This window comes from Corvus cornix, chromosome 1, assembly GCF_000738735.6.
Source record: "Corvus cornix cornix isolate S_Up_H32 chromosome 1, ASM73873v5, whole genome shotgun sequence".
NCBI lineage: Eukaryota > Metazoa > Chordata > Aves > Passeriformes > Corvidae > Corvus > Corvus cornix.
In genome coordinates this window covers 48,511,233-48,531,744 of record NC_046332.1, presented here as the reverse complement: position 1 = coordinate 48,531,744, position 20,512 = coordinate 48,511,233, and the positions used below count along the sequence as shown (strand labels likewise).

At 45.9% G+C, this 20,512-nt stretch overlaps 1 protein-coding gene across 1 annotated transcript in view; it reads right to left on the bottom strand.

The window, feature by feature from the left end:
• Positions 1–20,512, bottom strand: part of LOC120410312 (formin-like protein 5) — an 80,774-nt gene that overhangs the window by 21,549 nt on the left and 38,713 nt on the right. The window contains exon 4 of the mRNA XM_039555528.1: positions 6,182–6,222. Coding sequence (XP_039411462.1) covers positions 6,182–6,222 — 41 coding nt within the window. The remainder of the gene's footprint in view (positions 1–6,181; positions 6,223–20,512) is intronic.

Genomic DNA, 20,512 nt, shown 5'->3' with positions numbered 1-20,512 from the left:
GTACTTGGATGGGAAAAGGTGCTTTTTCTCCTTCCTCCTATGAGGAGAGAAGCCTCAGGACAGTCTCTGCTTGGCAGAGGAGCAGCTCAGCATTTGCCCTCAGTGCTCACATGGCACCCAGAGCTGGTTTGCCTGTGGGCAATATAGTCCTGAGGTTCATCTTACACAGGTACCTCCTATAAATGCTTACCTCATCTTACAAAGTGTACCATGCTTTTGTTTATTTTAGTATTTCTGTTACAATATGCCAGGAAAAAATTTATTCCTAACAGTAAATGAACTTCACACTCACTGGAAATAGGTGCCTTTGAAAACCACATCTACACATTGCTTTCCTTTGACCTGCCCCTCAGATGTCCAAGATAGTCAGATACCACCACACAGGGTAAGAGAAATTAATGTTCCTGTATCACCAGAAAATAACACTGGCCAACTTTTTCTTTTCTATTCTGCAATGAGCTCAAGATGTTGAGACATTTGCCAAATAATATTACAAAAGAATTGTTCACACTCTGGTCCCAGGTGACATTTGGCTACTGAAGCTATTAGGACTTATTCTCCCAAAGCATTCAGTGGCACAGGACTTCTTCCCAATCTTCTCAGAAAATACACACAGTTTTCTGTTCTTTGTGTTATTTAGTAATGTTTCCTGAATTCTTAATATCTATAGTGGTCTGACTGCCAGTTGCTTATAACGTGCCATCCAGAAAGAATTAAGAGAAATTTGGATGTTTTTCTTACCTTCTTACAATGATATTTTGGGGCCAGAGGCAGAAATTTCTCTGTGGAAGATCCAGCCCACTTGACCTGGCTTGCAGCTTATAAACAACACAACCTGTTCTCTCTCAGGAACTGCTAAGAAATGCATTTCATTTACTTGAGTTTTGCTATTTTGTCTCAACTATATCCAATGGACAACCTGAAGGCACTACTGATGCTACAGCTTCCCTGCTGCAATTGCTGTCTGGCTTCCTTTAGGGATCATGCAGGATATGACCATTTGAAGGTCTCTGGAGGCCTGGGTGGCTTGTGCATGACAAGGTTTGGTTCTGTCTACAGCCACTTTGGCAAGCAGAGACACACCTGGATCCTGCACTGTGCACTGGCTCTGTGAAGCAGGGCTGTGGACTCACATGTCAGTGGCAATTTGAGACGCCAACCCCAGTGACAATGAACAGGAAGTTTCTTTCCTATTTTAATGAGTCTAAGCAGTGTTAAGCCATTTTTTTGCAAAGCTTTCACAAAGGCTCCTGTCTGATCCCTGCTGCCTGTAACTGGTACTTTGGGGAGCCCAAGGCTTGAGTGAATCATACATGCAACCCCTGACTGACAGAGCTGGTGTCTCCAGGGAGGCCTGAGGACTCACATCGATCTGCACATTTAGGAGAGCCAGAAAAGTAGTGATTTATCAGATCAGTCATAGAAATATGAAATTCTGTCTTGTTAATGTCGACAATGTTAACTCTTATATTTGCCTAAGGAAAATGGCCCTGGTACCTTTCCTTTGGGATGCTCTGCCTTCTGTAGGACCAGGACAATGCTGCGCTGGCAGGCAAGAAAATGATGTGGCTCCTCTGGACCTAAGTGAGTGCTGAGCAGGACACAAGAACACTGGAAATGCTCCCAGCTACATAAACGTGGTACTCCATCACGCCGCTGAAGCAGCAGAACCTCCTGCTGCTGCTGCTGCTCTGAGCGGGCTGCGTTCGCTGGTTTGGGTTTCTCAGAGCCCTGGAGGAGACGTTAGATAGTTGTGAGATTCAGTCTCTAATTAGGTCCCTGTAGTGGTGAGATTGCTTCCTTTATAATCACTCAGTGGGAACTGGTACTTTATCCTCTGTACTCAAATTTTTATGTCTTTCACCCTCATTTTCTCTCCAATGCCCAGAGTCTCCAGTCCACTGGATGACAGCTGCAAAAGCCTCTGACATTCACTTTAAGGACAATTCTTTTCAGCTGCTTCACATTTCCTTTTGACAAGCCCTTCCAGTGATATTTACTGCAACTAATGAATTAACTCACAGCTGGACCACTTGCTAGCCTTTTCAATCCAGAGCTGTTTTAAATCTTGATTAGCTGGTATGATTTGTAAATCTCATAGAACTGCTAAGTCCAAGCTGTCCTGTCTCACACTGTGATCAGGAGACAGTTCCTAGTCATGCAGAGCAGCAGTACACACATATTAGGCATTTGGGGGGACTCTACCTCTGCAGCAGGTGGTAAAACAGTGTATTATCCACAGGAAGTAGTTCAATTCACAAGGAAAGTTATTTGGATAGTGTGTTGGTTTTGCATGGCCTGGTTTTGGTAGCAGGGAGGGCACAGAGGGGGCTTTTGTGAGAAGCTGGTGGAAGCTTCCACCATGTCCAGAAGAGTGAATCCCTGATGGCTCTGAAGATGGACACGCTGCTGGCCAAGACTGGGCCAATTAGAGAAGATGATAACACCTCTGTGATAACATATTTAAGAATAAAATCAAAACAAAGTGTGTGTGCAATATTAATTCCAGCTAGAGAAGAGGAGGAGGTGAGAACATGTGAGGGAAAACAACATGGAGACACCAAGGTCAGTGCAGAAGGAGGGGGAGGAGGTGCTCCAGGCACCAGAGCTGAGGATCCTCTGCAGACCGTGGTGCAGACCATGGTGAGGCAGCTGGGCCCCTGCAGCCCATGGGGATCCACGGGGGATGCAGAGATCCACCCGCAGCCCGTGGGGGAGGTGCCCGTGCCAGAGCAGGTGGATGCCTGGAGGAGGCTGTGATCCAGCGGGAGACCTGGTGGAGAGAGGGCCCTGCTTCCAGGCTGGAGCAGCCTGTCCGTGGAGGGCTGCACCCCATGGAAAGAGAGAGCCACTCTGCAGCGGTTTGGGAGGGCTGTGTGCCCGTGGGAGGGGCTCAGGCTGCAGCAGGTGCGGTGTGGCTGCTGCTTGTGAGATTTGGAGCCCTGCTGGAGCAGTTCACAGAGAACTGTCTCCCGTGGGAAGGGACCCCATGGTCTCACAGGGGAAGGACTCCTTTCCCAGAGCAGCAGAAGAGAATCTTCGTGACGAACTGACCAAAACCCCACTCCCTGTCTCCCTGCACAGTTGGTGGGAAGGAGGGAGGGGGAAAAAGATGTTTTTAAGGGCTTACTTTATTCCTCATTACCCTCCTCTGATTTTGTTAGTAATAAATTCACTTAGTATTTCTAAGTTGAGCCTGTTTTGCCCTTGGAATGTTTTCTCCTGGTCCTTATCTCAACTCATGAAGCCTTCATTAAATTTTTCTCTTCTCTGCCCAGCTGTGGCAGGGGAGGGTGAGTGAGTGGCTTTTGTGGGTGCCTGGCATTCGGCCAGTGTCAAACCACAACAGTTTTGGTGGAGAGCGCAGGCAGTCATGAGGATTTTGAGATAAGGATATTAATTGGGAGAAATATTAGGCAAAACAAGTATTAAACCATGTTATCAAGTAGAATGATAGTGGGGAATTTGCATTGCAATTGTAGGGAAGGGTCTAAGAGTGGATTTTATGTAGTTCATCCATTTGTGTTCTGTGTCATGATGATGTTATTTTTGGATCTGGAGTGGGGAAATTTTTTTTCTTTTCTTTCTGTTTAGTTTTAGTTGTTTTTGTTGTTCTAACTGAAGGTTGTATGTTGAATGTAGATGATTTTTTTACTGCAGACTTCCATGGTCATTGCCAATCCTTGCATAAGCTGTCTGATACTATTAATAATATTAGGAAATACCATTGTTATGCTATGGAATTAATGGAATTTGTAGTCATCCTGGTGCAAGAGAAAACGTCCTTTAGGTGAGGAGTTATTAAAATCTGCCCTGAGGCACCCAGTTCCTGGGTGGAAAGGTGTGTGGAGGGATTTGGGCACGTTCCTAGGGCGGTTATCACCTCCCATTGCCTGGGACTTTACTCCTGAACAGGTAAACAACCCTAACACACTGGCCCGTTGGCTGATGGAATGCGAGCAGCTTCTCGCCCTGTACTGGGGGCTGGCCTGGGCATACAGAGCCTCTGTTCAATACTCCCAGGGGACTGCAGTGGAGGCAGGAACCCAAATTCTGTTTGAGGACACTATGGCTGAGGCAGGGACTCAAACCACAACAACTATGGCTGAGATAGGGACTCAAACTACAGCAACCACAGTAATTGCCCCAGTAGTGAGAACAAAAAAATGGACAAGGCAAGTTGCAGGCCCATACCACCGATCAGTAAGCAATGGGAGTAGGCAAGATCATGGGAGGGGACACAATCAGGCCAGCTGACCCAAATTAACCAAAGGGATATTCCATGCTATATGACGTCAGCTCAGATACATAAAGCTAAGGAAGGGAGAGAGGAGGAAGGGGGGCATTTGTGATTCTTCAGTGTTTGCTTCCCGGAGGAACCATTACGCATTCTGAAGCCCCGCTTCCCAGGAAGTGTCTGAACATTGCTGCTGAAGGGAAGTAGAGACTGACTTTTCCCTTCGCTTATGCACGCACAGACTTGTGCTTATTTCTTTCCTTTCACTGTAATAAAACTGCCTTATCTCACCTGCTGGTTGTTCTCCATCTTATTCTCTCCCCTGTCCCATTGGCAAAGGGAGTGATTGAGCAGCTTAGTGGGCACCTAGCACTCAGCCAAGGTCAACCTGCTACAGATAGCTGGAAAAGAAAGGGTCTTACTACTTCAAGCATGTGTGAAAAAATAAGCAATGCAACACATACTACATTTCACAAGCATCTTGCACAAGTGATATTACACAAATGCACCTTTCTCCACTTTATTTTGCAGATCCTCTTTTCTGTTTCTAGCTTCTGAGCACATCCTGAGCAATGAACAACAGCCCAGCATTTCAAATTAGGATCCTTATCTAAGTTCCTACACAAAATTAGTCTGATTTGTATAGATTCTGCCCTCTCAAGTCCCAAGACACTTACAGGGTCAGCAGGTGTTCAGCTGTCAGGTCATTTGTATTTTGGCAACTAACTGTGTATTTAGGCATCTGATTTTCAGTGATTTGAACTCCAGCTCCAAAATTCTGGCCTGGAGGTAAGCAGCAAACTAGAATTTGCAGCCTAGAGCTTGGGAATACACTAGTCAATGTAGTTGCCTAAGTTCAGGCTGAAAAGTCAAGGCTCAATGGAGGCTTTTCACTTACCAGAAGACTTACAGCAAAACAGGAAGTTATTAATATCAGAGCCCAAACTGACTTGAGAGTTAGACAATATCAAACAGAAGGTGTCTCCCCTTTTTCCTGTTTATCTCTTGCTAGCTCAGAAGACAAGGGAGATGAAGAGGCAAAGAGTTTCATAATTTGGTGCTACAAGGCAATGAAATTGAACCGGCAGGCTGTACATCATTACACAAAGTATATGGCACCACTTTCCTCAAGTCTTTAAAGCTTTTGCTGTACTTTTAAACAAACAGGGAAGCTATTTTGAAATGATGGGGTGGAACATGACAAAATAATGCAGTGCAATGGCATGCAGGAGTTTAGACAAAGTGAGCAATAAATGAAACTACAGGGAAGCATAATAGGTTGCCTCAGTATAATTATCTTAGGAAAACACCGGAACTAAAGAACTTTCTCTTGAGAAAGTGTCATTTGATTTTTAAATAACACAGGTCATTAGGACTACAGTTCCATGTCGTGTCTGCATGATGGTTTATCAAAGCAAGATGAAATTACTGGCACGGTCCTGGGAGGAACCTCCAGGGTAAAGGAAAAATACTGTACACAGTGGCTTACCACCACACAGTGAAGAAATAAGCAAAACTTGCTGGACTCATGGCCCAGCCTCATCACATCAGCACAGCACACACCAGACTGCATTCAGCTCTCTGTTTTCACTGCTGCCCAACACAGTATTTTCTTTCAAACAAGGGCAGTTTTAAAAATTGCCCTTTCTAAAAGGGAACTAGACACAGTCTCTCCTTGAAAGACAAGATTGAGTAGGAAACCCTGCACTGAGAACAGCTAGCAAGGTCAAAAATGGAGTGCTGACCTGTTGGGATGTGGGGTCACTGGTTGTCTGAGCTCTTCTGTGTTTCATCAGCCACTGTGGAGGTAACAGGGCCAGGGAACTGCCTCCCTGGCCTCCACGTTTGCAGAGAATTTATTAAAAGACACATATTGGGAACAGAAAAACTGGCACTGAGCAGGCAAAAGGCAAACCCCAAGAGTATTTATTTGTTTTGACTTACGATTGGGCAGGCCACAGTTCCTAGTGTAACTTGGCTGTTCTCTGAAAAACAACACACAAAACACTATAAGTAGGTGTCAGGTCCCTGGGAAAGGTTTCCTTTCTCTTGGAGAAACAGGAGATTTCATGTGAGGACTCGTTCACTGGGTGCTTTCACTCTTTCAGATATCTAGAGGTTTGGGCCTCTTTCTTTTTTTCCCATCCTATCTTGCTGAGACAATCACAGCCACACGAAATAAATTCCTAGAAGGAGATCACTCCCACAGAGCCTTACACCTCTCAGTTTACACTAGAAAAACATTGTTTGTACCTGCAGAAGATTTAAAAAAAATAGAGGTGCATCTTCTTTTCTGTCCTTGATAAGGTTTCAGCTGCAAACACAAGGCAAGAGTCATACTTTCTTTCCACTGAGATTGCAGATGTCAAAAAAACCATCACAAATTTTATTGCTGCTTAAAGGAGATCTGCTGTACATGACTTGCTGGAATCACTACCTCTGACAAGATTTGTTAGCTACAGTACTGATGTAAAGAGTATAATGCCCAGGGGAAGGCCCAGAAGTCAGCTGTCCCCACAAAATGGCCTCTTTTTTCCACTCAGGCCACTTTAGGGGTGCTGGGTAAAGAGGGGTTCAGCAAGCAGCTTCCAGGCTCCCAGCTACATGCTTTTGTGATCCCCTGAGCTAATGGGTGAGGAGGAGGAGGGAGGGAGGAAGAACAGTGTCAGATTAAATGGAACTAGGCAAGACAAAAGAGTGGTTGCTAGCAAAACAAAAATAATTCTATAAATAAAGATAGGAATAGTTTTCATGTGTAAGCAAGAAATGCAAGAGGTATGAAATGAAGCAAAATTAAGAGAAAGCATTCTGCAGAGTGAATTAGAGAGATTTATAGCACAGTATCAATTCCCTGTGCAGCTGAAGTCAAACATTGCTTTGCATTTTAAAGTCAGCTACACTGAGTGCTCTGAAGAATCCCCTTTGCTGTCCATTGCCGATGGTAAAAAGATAATGCAGACCAAACCACTTCAGGGCCTGATATGACTCTCTCCTACTATAACTGAATTCTTCACAGGTATTAATCTCATACACCTCAGGGATATGGAAGTACATTCTTCCTTGGAGAATGAGGGACAAAAGGCAGAAGGATGGGAGCAGCTTACACAAGGGAGACACTGGCAGAAACCTGGATGTAGATCACCCAAGTTCCAAGCTAGCATCTGAACTTCTAGACACACCCTCTTCTCCCTCAAAATGTGAGAAAAGAAGAAATAAAACCAAAACCATACCACAGTGGTTTGAGTCATTTGAGAGTCCTGGCTGCAACCTCCCACACAGCAATCACCACACAATCTTGGCTGCTTTCACCATTGCCATCTTACCTTTCCCTCTCCAGCTTTCTGTTGTGTTCTGACATTAACTGGAAGCTGCCTGAGGCAGAAGCTGTTTAAGCTTCCCCATTATTTTGCATGTAGCATGAAGTATCACAGGGTATCTTACAGGTTTTGACTCTGAATTGAGTTTTTGAGAGAGAGTCAAATTACTTAATGCCACTTGGGTCTGCCTTCTGAAGTTTTTCCACACCTAGGAGCAGCTGGCAGAAGCAGTGGAAGTGAGCAAGAGCCATCTGTGCACATTGCTCAGGTTTACTATTTCTGCTCACTCTGAGATTTTTGGTATCAGGGAAATTACTTAGGCTGCAGGACATAGCTCTTGAGGGCAACAAGGATCTGGCTAGTGAGTCTGTCCTTAGGCTAGGCAAGCCTAAAAGATGAGCATGCAGCAGAAGCTGCTTTGTAGGAATGAGGCCCTGCAAATTTTTTTATTCATACTGATGTCCGAAGTGTTGCTGTGAAGGATTTATGCAATAGATATGTGACAATGTGTTCCTGATCCACTGCTAACTACTCCTCTGTGTCTCCTCTCTCACTGCCCTTCAAGGCTTTGCTCTGAATATAGTGCTGCATACTGTTCCTGAGGAGTCTTGGGAGAGAGTGTAGGGGGCACAGATTTGCTTCAAAGCAGATCTTCAAACATCTGTTTGTACTTACAGCTCAAATATTCAGCTTGCTACAGCACATAGCTGCCTGTAGCTTCAAGGCAAACGCAAATGCTAAGAGGTATTAACCACCGATAAACATAAACAAGATAGCCTGAAGCAGCTTATCAGTTAGGTGGTAATGGGTGGGGAACGGCTCATTGTATATTTAAGGCCCAGGCATTTTCCCACTGATTTTTGCCATGTTAGTAATGAGCCAGGGAGAGGAAAACTCCCACTTGTTTTAGCCAGGAAATACTGCTAAGGTCAGTCCTGACTCTCTCCTGCAGTGGTTCCTGCTTGCTGCTGCACCAGGGTGCAAGGGCAGTCTCTGGCCAGGCACCCTCTGCGTCAGGAGAGGAAGGACAACTGCTCATGCCAGCTCCATTGCTGACGGCCGGGCCACCACGATGGCGGGTTACCCCTGTAGCAGAACAGAGGTTACACTGAAGGATAAGGGACTTCCCTAGCAGCAGAGCCGTGCTAGCTGGCCATACAGGAGCACCAGGGGAAGGCTCTGGCCCCAGGTTATTGGTTGGCTGGAAAACAAATGAGCAGATGAAGACACTGTCACCTGCTGTTGCTTGACACCACTCTGCCACAACAGGGTGGAGCGGCACTGAGACACAGAACACTTTTACCATTACCTGAGAGATAGGTATCATGATTAATCTGATAGAAGTTGGTGGTGTTTCAGTCCCCTCCACACCTTCTAGGTGAATGAGAAGAAAATTTGGCTGGCTTGAAGAACCTATATAATTTTGTATTAGCATCAGGTGACTGCCAGTTTTGGTGTAAAGCAGGGGACAGAAACATGGGGCAGGATCTGTTAGGACTTGAGGCACAGAAGCAGAGCTGTTCTAGGTGGGCATAAACCATTATGGACAACATCTCAGTATCTCTAGTTCACAGTCTTCTGTTTAGTCTAATCTCACCTCCTTGGAGATTTCAACTCAAATGCCATTTGGAGCAGCTCTGCCCTGGACATAAATTGTCGTTTGCCAGCTCCACTGCAGGGACTGTAATCTTTGCCAGCAGGGCAGTAAAAGCAGCTGGGTGGGTCACCTCTTCGGTCACCTCACCATCATTTGTTAGAGCTCATTTGTCAGAGCCCTAAATCACAACACAAACACTAGAAATCAGCCCAAAATGGATATGGCTAGACCACAAGACCCAAAAATTCTCTAAAAACGTGCAATCTAGTTCAATAAATAGTGCCTTCCCCAGGACAGATAATTTGGGTTTTCCAAACAAAATAGTGTCAACAAGAAAAGAATTTTACACCAATATTTTTGGCAGTATAGAAACCTCCCCGTCAATTACACAGTACTTACTACAAGGGCAGAAGCTTCCAATGTAGATCCACATTCACTTTTGCATTTCTGGAGGTGAAGAGGGGTTTTCAGTCATGCTGAGCTAATGCGACTGAGCCAACAGGAATTAAAGCTATGCCCTTTCCTGCCTGTTGAGACATGGTGAAAGAAAGCAGCTACCTTAAATCAAAGGGTCCAGATTCAGGGAGGTGCTCCAGCTAGAAATCAGAATGCAGTTTACAGATACTTTGATAACTTGAGCTTTTATCATTCCACAGACCCCCAAGATCAGTTGGTGAGGGCTGGATAAGTTTCCTCATATGGTATTTGAAGGCAAAGACAATCTACATTTGCTTCCCACAGGCAAGCCCAGGCAGCTACAGCATGTTACAAAAAGAGGAGATTAAATGCAAGTTTTGTAGCACTACTGTATGAAGAGATACAATCGGCTCTATCATTAGGAGCTTAGGAGTTAGAATTCTAAATCTGATGTAGGCACCTTTGAAGCACCAGTTTTGTTAAGAATATCTCATGCTTTGTTCCATCTTGAAAACTGACTTGTTTAGCTATTAAAAGAGATTAATGTAATCTCTGTGTCTATGAAATTGGATTTTGAAACTGTTTTGCTTACTGTACTATCTCCAGTGCAGTGAATGAGACCTCTGCTGCTTTTCACATTGCTCTAATTACAGGTCACACCATGTCTGAGCCCAGCGTGTGCTGGCATTGCCAGCGGGACAAAGTACCTGGCAGGCTGCAGGAGGAGGCTGGCAGGGAGAGGGAAGCGTCCGTTCCACAGAGGCCACTGGTGATGTACTGTGTTGCTTTGGACTGCTTTGCTCAGTGTGAGCAGGCCCAGTTAGAGGGTACTGAGATGGCTGGGGCAGAGCGTACGAGCAAGGAGCAGAGGCTGAGGGAGCTGGGTGGGTTTCTTCCAGAGACAGGGAGATGGATGGCTGATCCGGCAGCACGCTACTGCAAATCACACCTCCCTCAGGGGGAAACTGACAGACCAATCCATCCTGCAAGCAACAGATGGACAAATGAGGGGCAAGAAACCCAGGCTGGAGCCTGGGAGAAGAGAATGGACATTAGGGGAAAACATGCCCAGAGAAGGAGATTGTGCATTTTCCATCCTTGGAGGCTTTCAAGACTTGGCTAGACAATGCCAAAGCTGACTTGATGTAGTGTGATAGTCCTGTGGTAAGAAGGAGCCTGGATGACCGCGGGCCTTCAGATGACTCTTCCAACCAACATTTCTGTGTTTCTGTTCTTTTCTTAGTGAGGGAAATGAACACTCTTCAGCTCCATGGATACATGTCCTTTATGCTAAGGAGCTGGTCCTGCAGTCTTCCTTCCAAGAAGCTAACAGTAAAGGTTAAGAAATCCTAGCCCCTCTCCACCCCTCCTTCTCCCACAGGCAGCAGTGTGTTGTGCCCGCCTCCAGTCTCCACTTTGCTGCAGAAACATGGTCCTGTGAACACGGTCTAGCCATGAGTGTTGACAGTCCAGTTGCTTCACTCAGAACTAAATAGTAGAAGAAGAAATATCCCAGGGCAGGAGGCAATTACTGCTGGGACTTCTGCTTATCATCAACTAACCCAGGCCATGTCTCCTTGCAGCAGGTTCTGTTCACTTGAGGATCCTGGCATAGTTACTTTATTGCTGCTTCCACCCATGCACACCACAGACACTTCAGCAGGCTCCTTTTCTGCTAATAGAGGGATCATGAAGCATCCTCTGGCCGCCTGAAGCAACTTCTCTCTCTAGCCGTAGATCTGCAACTCCTTGCCCCAATCTTTGCAATGTTTGCTTGCCCTTTGCATCCTCTGGATCTCCTCTGCCTAGTCCCCCTCTCTTGGGAAAAAGGGATTTATTTGATGAGGGTTTTCTTTACTCATCATGGCAGACAAGCTTCTGACAAGCCATCTCTCTGCTGTGCTGCAGCCCTACAGTGCTGTCCTGCATGGGTAGTGGGTAAAAATAAAAACACAGGGTTTTAAAATGGTCATTCTTTCCTTTTTGCAGCAGATGAAAATCTAACTTGCTTTCTCTATCCCAGAAGTAATCTTGACTGCAGTGGCTTGAGAAGCATCCTGGCAGAAGCAAGGTTCTTGTTAATGACTGATTGCTGCAGGGCAGGGGATGATTTGGTGCTCTGATACAGGGAGAAGGGCAGAAGAGAAAGAAGTCAAATGAGCGGGTGCCTGTAGTTGTTATGCTTCTCCTGATGTATCTGGCAGAGACGGCAGAAATGGCTGTGTGACTAATGGAAGCACTTGTGTAATATGGGGAGCCCCACACCCCAAAACACCACAGGCACAGACCGTGTCAACACCAGCAACAAGCTATCCAACACTGGTGGAAGGGACAAAGAACCAGCATCTGTGTCCTCTGCTCTCAGACAGAAAAATAATCTTTTGTCTTCCTCTTTCTTTTGGACTTCGTAAACAGTTTTAGAGACTGTTTATATACAACTTTTTTTGTCCAGTTGGATACATCTGGGTTACTTGTTCTGTCTGTTCTCTTCAGTTTTAAGCACCTCCTCACTAACTGCTGTTTCTCTGACCAAGCTTTACTTTTGCCTTCTGAATTCCATAATGAATCAACAGCACACACATACACAGCCCCAATACCACCCTCAGTGCCTCCCAGGGCTCTGAGATGCCCTCAAAGCCAGATCCAAACCTCAAAGTCAAGACATGGCACAAAAGCGCTGCCTCAGGGCTTCTCTCCACCCATGAGTGTTCCGGCAGCCGAGTGCCTGTGCTAGCCTTTTCACCCCAAACTGCACTCAGCCCACAGTAACCTGCTCCCAGCAGCTCCGTTAGTTCTCCTCGCCTGGCAGACAGCAGCCCCACAGCCTCTGCTCACTGCGCCAGGTACAGGCAGGGCCAGACATTCTAGGGAGCTCTGCTGCAGCAGTTTATGGTGGCTATGATGAACCTAATTAAAACAGATTGAATGGACAGAGAAGCAAAGGAAAAGATGGCATCATGGAAAGGTGACACAGAGCAGCTACAGCTCCCTCAGAGCTGAACTAGCACCAAACACTGCACCTTGCTGAAGTGTGCTGCCATTAGAAAGTTGTACTAGTTTGAAAACAAACTAGTGGGAGACACCAAGTCAGAATAACAATTTAATAGGGAAATAAAAGGAGGGGGGAAGAACATAATAAAAGCAGATAACACTGAGTTAAACTGACAGAGTTAGGATACAACCTGGCACCCTGTTAGTCAGGGTGGTGGTAGCAGTCTGGTAGAATGGTGGCTGCAGTCCTCCTAAAGTGGCGATCCTGTAGAAAAAGGGTCTGCTCCTCCTCAGAGGGTCCAGTGGTGGCTGTGTAGCTCCTGTCCTCTGGAAATCCAGTGGGAAGGGTTGTCTCTGGTGTTCAGAGTCTCAGATTATATCCACGATGGGATGCTTGGTTCCTCCCTCTGGGTGGAGCATCTCACAATGGGGGTAATGAGTCATGAGGCCAAGTGTTGATTAGGCTCATTAACAGAAGATAGTCCGGAGGGAGTTATCTCTGAGTCAGGCGGCAGGACAATGATGGGCAATTAACAGAAAGATAGTCTGGGGGGAGGAGGCAAGGAAACACTGCCCCACCTGATTTCAACGGCTCATGAGGATGGTAATAGAATAGACTGCAACCCAGGACAAAAGTCCACCTGCATGTACCACATTTTCAAGTTTCAGGGAGACTGGCACAAGGTCTGGGGGGAGCTACTACATGTGGACATGCATACTACATATGCATGCTCTGGAGCTGAAGGAGTACCCAGTAAGTGCTGGGAACTGAAAACATTTTATATGTACACACAGCTTTACAAAGTCTTATTGGTATCTGAACATATGCTGCTGCTTAAAAGACAACCCAGTTCTGACCTACCTACAGAGAGGATCTTGGGTATTGATTTTAAAGGCACATGGATAGGCTGGAATGCAATCATAGAATCAAAGAATCGTTTAGAAAATAGTTATAACAGCATTGACTCCAACTATTAAACCAGTAGTTCCAAGTGCACCACTAACCCACGTCCCTCAGTGCCACAGCTACATTTCTTTTAAATACCTCCAGGGATGGTGACTCCACCACTTCCCTAGGCAGCCTGGTCCAGTGCTTGACAATCCCTTTGGTGAATAAATTTTTCCAAGTATTCACTGCAAAGATCCTTTTCCCCCTCTGATACAGGTGTACCCCATCTGTCACCAGCAGCCCTGCTGCCATGTAAACTGACCCATGATCAAAATCCCCCAAATTTTGCAGGTGACACCAGGCTCAGAGCCAGGTATTGATCTGTGGTCTCTTCCTATTTCTTTCCTTATCATTCCCTGCAACTGGTAGGATAAGGGAGAAAACTACCTGTGGTCCTGATCCCTTAATCAGTTGTCCCAAAGCCCTGAAGTGTCTCCTGATTGCCCTTGGACTTCCTGGTGCAACTTCACTGCCACCTACCTGAAAATCAATAGTGGAGATTAATCTGAGGGCTGTGTGTGGGTAAGAAGCTTTCTCTTCACATCTTTAACCCATGCCCCAAAGAGGCATCAGATTTCCCTCAGAAGTGTTCCAGCCAGCATATTGGGCCTTCTGCTCCCTTCAGACAGGAGTCTCCCATGGTGATGACCTGTCTCATTTTCTTCATGGAAGCAGTTTTGACACAGGCCAACTTAACCTTGGTGACAGCCCCATGCAAGATGAGCCACTGTCCTCATTGCTCAGTTCTGCCAGAAGAGCCTTGTACCCATACCTGCTCCTGGCTCTTTATCCACCCATTTTTTCTTGCAGTCAATTGCTTTGGAGCATGTATGTCTTGTTCCTTGCTGAGAGTCCAATGCAGCATGATCCTGGTTACGAGCATTTGCTCTCAGAGACTGTAACACTAACAAAACACCTGGTTATATTATTAATAAAAGCTATCCACATATCTATAGAATTATTAGTTAATACTGCTCTCTCTTTGACTAGTGTAGCATAGCTAGGTTATAAAGACAGATTTGTATTGATAAGGCTTCCAGACCAAAGAGTTAGATCATAATTCCCATCAGCAATGTGTTGTTGAGAGTATAAACTGAAAACTCAGTAGTCACCAACCAACAACATTGCCTGAGCACCAGAAAGGATGGAAAAGTTCTTGACTCTGGCCCAGTAGCGCTGCCACTTAGATATTTCTGAAATTTAATTAAGCAAATGTCATAATTCCTAACACAAACCATCTTGCGGTGAGCATGCTTTTGAGTGCTCAAAGCAAAGCAGAAAGGAGCACTGGAACCCTGAGGAGTTAGGAATTATTCCCATATTAGGTACTATTTTCACAATGAAATGCACTCCCAGTTTATCCATTTTCATTATGCCAATTTATTGTATTTATGTACTAGGGATGCATGTTTAGATTAAAACCTTGTTTTTGTAAGTGCTACATGAACAAGTCATGAAACAGTCCCTGTTCCTGCAGACTCCAATGCAGTGCCACAGTGACCTGGAAGCAGAGGATAAAGGACATTGCCAATGGGGAGAATGTGCAAATTGATGTGTCCAGGAAAAAACCACATTCTTCAGAGCAGGAAAAAATTTGATTTTCAGGAGAAAATTGTACAGTGTGAAAGTGTACATGGGCTATGCAGACATCTCATTTATATTTAACGGTGGGTGTAGTGCTTATGAAATGAGACAAATAAAAAGCCTGAGAAATTTCAGTCCTCTCCATCTAGAGAACAAATATATCAGGTTGTTCCACAGTGACCTGCCAAGCCTAAATTTAAAAGGATCTGAGAAGAGGACAGTTCAGGTTCTGTACCACTTGCAGCTTGCTCTCTGTGTTCCCACTTCCATCAACAGCAGGATCTTCACCACTGCCATCTCCCCATTCTCGGAAAAAGGGGCTAAGAGGACTAATACTTACAGACTTCAGATGTGACAATAAACCCACCCACCGTCTGCAGTGATTTTTAACAGCAACTTGCATTTTCCAAAGAGATTTTGGCATGGAGGAGCCTGAATGTATTTGTTAATGCGTGGAAGTCTCATGTAAATGAGTCTGTTTTGAAAACAGGGCTCAACCATGTAGCTAGAAAGCCATGAAGGACTTCAGGATATACCTCCACTGCACCAAGTGAAGGTGGTCTGCAGAGCCCAAGGTGCCCCCAGGGCTAGAATCAGCATAGCCAGGTTGGTCAAAGCCTGGCTGAACGAGCTTTGCTGTTTTGCTGCCACGTAACCCAGTGCTATTGCAGACACACCCCCCTTCCTGCCCTCACAGCACCCCAGCATGGCACTGCACAGCAGCACATGGTGGTCCCAGCTGGAAACAGCTGCCGTGGGTGTGGTGTGCACACATCTGCAAGTGCTCACATCCCCCATCTATGCTGGGACCTCGGTCACTCCTCACTTCTCAGAGATGGCCTCAGGATCTGTTTCACAGGAAATGGTAGAAGCCAAAGGGACAGGTGGGACACTCAAAATAGCTTTAAATTCAGTGGCGGGGTGGAAAGGCAGCTGAGAGAATGAGCAGCGGTGAGATCAGACACTGGAATCTGAAGGTATAGGAGCAGATTATTAATGAAGAGGCTTGTTTAAGTGTCTTGGTAATGTGGCAGTGAGAAACCTTATTACTACTGCTTTCAGCAAAGAGTGCATATACAACATGGTATTGTGGAATCTTGAAATCTTTGTACACAAATACAGTTAGGAGAAGAAAAAAAGGAAAACTTGGCCATATTTCTGAATACACTCTCTTCTTCTGAAAGAATGTCACAGCTAGAACAGGCCTGCTATATTCAACTCTCATGCACATGTCCTCATACCTGGCTTAAAAATCATAATGAACTATGAGTGGAAGGTAAATAGTCTTCATTCCACATCTCTGAGGATAATAGTAAGAAGGAAGAGATTTCAAACGTTGGTAATGACTTGTAGAGCAGCACATTGCTTAAAACATTGACTATGAGCCAAGAAATACCCCTCAAGGCGGCAATCAAAAACAGTTTTTGGCTCTGTGCTGTGAACAGAAACTTTATTTGATCAACAGAGTTATTGCAACAGACTTGCTGTTGAGAGTCTGGAAGCTCATCTCTAATGTGGCACCCCTCACTGCAGCTAAAGCTCCTGCATGGCAAAGCTCTGGGCTCATGAAATGCAGCTCTGGTTCACAGCTTCCAGTTAATTGTGGTGACCACTGAGCAGAGTCTTGATGCTTCCCCCTTGGCTGGCATAGAAGTCTCTGTAACTTTTCATGGGGAAATAAGAGAGATATGAGACTGGCAAAAATACTCCTCTCTGTTTTTGCAAGCAGTTGTTGATTTGGAAGAATGAAATCAGCTGAACTGGTTTTTGTGAAGAGCTTCAGCCTATTGCCCTCAGCAGCTGTGCAAGTACAGGGGCAATCCCTAACCTACAGGCCTTGCCAGCCTAAGAAGAAAACAGTTGTGTGTGAGCCCCCCTCCTGGCCAGAAAAAACCCACCTGCCAGAGAATACTGGCAGAGAGAAAAGGAAGGGACTGAAAATTATTTTTTAACAGTTTTTCAGAAAATGACAGACTTTCTCAAAGTATTTCAGACTTTTTTCTTTTTTTTTTTGAAATGTGAAAAGTAGAAATTTTAGTTGAAATCTGGAAAACTGAAGGTCTATTATTCCTATAAATATCTGCCATCAGAAATGTGTTTCCTGCTGGCATCACTAAGGAAAAAAAAAAAAGAATTTTGAGAAGAGAGGTGGTTGTTAATAGCAGAAATTAATGTTCAACAAGAAACAACAAGCTATACTGATCTGAAAAAAAATGAAAGATTATACTGACTGCTCCTGAATACAACACACTGAACCCTATCCAACTAATTGCTCAGGGACCTATGAATAATTGGCATCTCCATGCTGACGTTTTGGTGATCTGGCAAAAGAGAACCTTCCCCAACCATGGGAATAAAATTAAAAAAATAATAAGAGGCTCCTGTTCAGCAAAAAGAAACCACTAGCACACAGAGACCTCAGCCTGTGTCAGAGACACAAGAGGTCTGATGCAAACCAGACACGAGCTGCCTGAGATCCTTGGGAGTGAAGGAGGAATTTCAGACTAGCGTGGCACAGGAGAGAGTCCTAGAGCCCAGAGAAGCAACTGGGTGCTCACACAAGCCATGCCCAAAAGGACCAGAATACAGAAAAACTAAACAAGGTAGAAACAGACATATTTTGGGGGTATGATGTATGCTGACTGACACCCAACCACTGGAACAGCTTGCCCAGAGAAGTGGATGTCCATCACTGGAAATGCTAAAAGTTAGGTTGGATGATCCAGTGAAAGATGTCCCTGTCCACAGCAGTGGGGGTGGACCAGATGATCTTTGAAGGTCTCTTCTAACCCAAACAAAATTATTACTTTTATGATTTCTTATTTCAGCACAGAAAGCCTAAAATTTTCTGGTTCTGACAGTCTGAACTACCGTTAACAATGTGCCTTTTCCAAACACCATTTTTTTCAAACAGAAGAGCACTAACATGTCTATTTTTCTCCCCAAGGAATGGGGCAACTCAAGGAGTATGCAATGAGTTTTAGAGACTGTGACTTTCTTATTAAAATCCAGGCAATATGAAAAGAGGGGATGATAAATCGTTATGTTCAAAGATTTACCTTTCCAACAAGAGGGAAGATAGAGTGGCAAAGTACAGAAGAGGAGAAACACTGGGAAAGGGGAAAAGCAAGCATGTGTCTAGTGTTGCCTTCAGGCTTTATGTTTGAAGAAACAAAACAAGACACATATAGGAAAACAGAATGTTTTTCTGTATGGGGGAGATTATATGACTGTTACACGTGATTCCTACTTCAAAAACCATGCAGTGTCTCCATTGCTTGGTGATGGCTGCAGGTAGAAGTACCTACAGCAATTTAACACCAGTGAGCCCTGGGGAAAGAGTGGAGGGGACACCCCAGACTGCAGGAACAACCGCATGAGCAGCTAATGCCCATAAGGAAGGTTAGCACCTACTACTGTGAATAAAAAGCTCCTTTGTAAGTAAAAGCAAATCCCAAGAAGAGTGTGTTGCATCAGTTGGAAGCACACAGGAATTTGGGACAAACTGGGGAGATCTCTTATGTTGACACTTGAGTCTTCAGCCTCAATATGCCAGATCAGTATCTAAACACAATCCTGTGCCATGTGCTCCAGGATGGCCCTGCTTGAGAAGGGAGGTTGGACCAGATGCCCCACTGTGGTCCCTTTCAGCCTGGTCCATCCCATGATTATGTACCTGTAGTACTCAGGAATTACCACTGAGGTAGACACGAGCTTTTCACACCCCTTTGCTTCCCTGACAGGGTGCTGAAGACCAGCACTGCAGCACTGGTTCCCACTCTGTGTAACCATGGACCTGTGGCTGGACTCCAGGTTTGTAAATATGACACCTGAGATCAGGTGCTGGCCTGGTCCCCGGCCAACTCCAGCAGCAGAGCACTGCGTAGGTATCTCAAAGGCTTGCTCAAAGGCAGTCACTGACACAGAGGCTCCCCCCATTACTCACAGGAACTACTGAGACCTGAGAAGTGGCTGGGATGTGGCCCAGTGCATTGCACACTGGTCACAGGGAGACACCACGAGCAGGGCCACAGTTACTCCTACCCCCTCAGGAAAAGGGTGTCCGCCTGCTTTCCTTACACAGGCTCTGCATGGCCCCCTTGATCCCCCAGAGTTCCTGCCTGCCAAGGAGGGAAAGAGGCCTAATGACAACACTGTGGCTCCCTAGCATGGGTAACATTTGATCATTCAGGAGAGCTGGGAACAAAAACTAGGCTTGAAGCAAACAGCACCATCCCATCCAGCCACGCAACATGACTCAACAGATCCACACAGGCAGGGCTGTGCAGGCTGTGAGCGGAAACCAAACACAGAGCATGCAGCGGGCTGGCAAGCTGGGCTTTTTTTTTTTTTTTTTTTTTTTTGGTGGAGTCTTATCCTCTTGTATTTAAGTAACACTTCCAAGAGGAAGAAAGGCTGAAAGAAGCCACTGCCTTACCATGGGGGCCTCTCACCAAGATCTGCAGTGCAGCTAAGAGGGATTTTGCCTGTTTTCCTAAAAATGTGTACAACTGGTGCCTTTGCAAAAGGACAGAGAGAAGGAATCACGCATGCAGGGAGAAGGCTGAGATAGGCAGGATACCCTGTGGCACAGAGAAGCTCCTCAGCTTGTGTAACTTGCCAGGGTAGAGAATTGCTCTGACAAGTTACACAGGCTTCTACAGCAGCTATGAATTTGATCCTATAAAAAAACAAGTATCAACAACTTAATCACATGCCTGGGTCACATGGAAGCAAGGACAACACGCAGTAGCAAATGTTGACTTTTTTTTTTTTTTTTTTTGGAGTGTGTTTGTTTTTAACATAAAGTGGGAGTGAGGAGTGAAATTTGGGTGGGGCTTTCTACTATTCACTGGGAGGAAATAGACCGTGTTTGCAACAGCTCCTGTGGTGTTTTGCTCTCGCTGAAGAGCACAGGGCTGTCCGGGCTCTGCCAGGCTGGTAACACCGCAGTTTTTCCAGGACTCAGAGGCCCCAGGTTGTTCTGCAGCCCAGAGGAGCCCTCATAGCGTCTGACAAGGACTCATCGACTGAGCCGAGCTGGCGTGGGCTAAGGGCAGGAGCTTTGGCTGAGTGCCTGGCACAGCCGTGAGCGGCTGGCAGCAGTGCTTGGCAGCGCTGTCTTTGGAAAGAGATGACGGTATCCAGAGTAGGCGATGTCAGGATCGCGGCCCGGGGAGGGACGCGGCGAGGAAGGCTGTGGAGGGCAGCTGCGCGCCCGGGAACCTGAGTCATGGGGCTGCAGCGCGCCTGTGCAGTGGTGCAGCCCTCTGGAGCTGGCTGCGGCCCTCTGGAGCTGGCTGCGGCCGGGAGCACAGGCCTGCCGAGGCGGCACGCAGCTGACAGGGCTCCCATCGACACCTGCCTCTTCCCAGCAGCGCTGTGAAGGAAATCCTGGCTGGCACGCGTGTGCCGCAGGC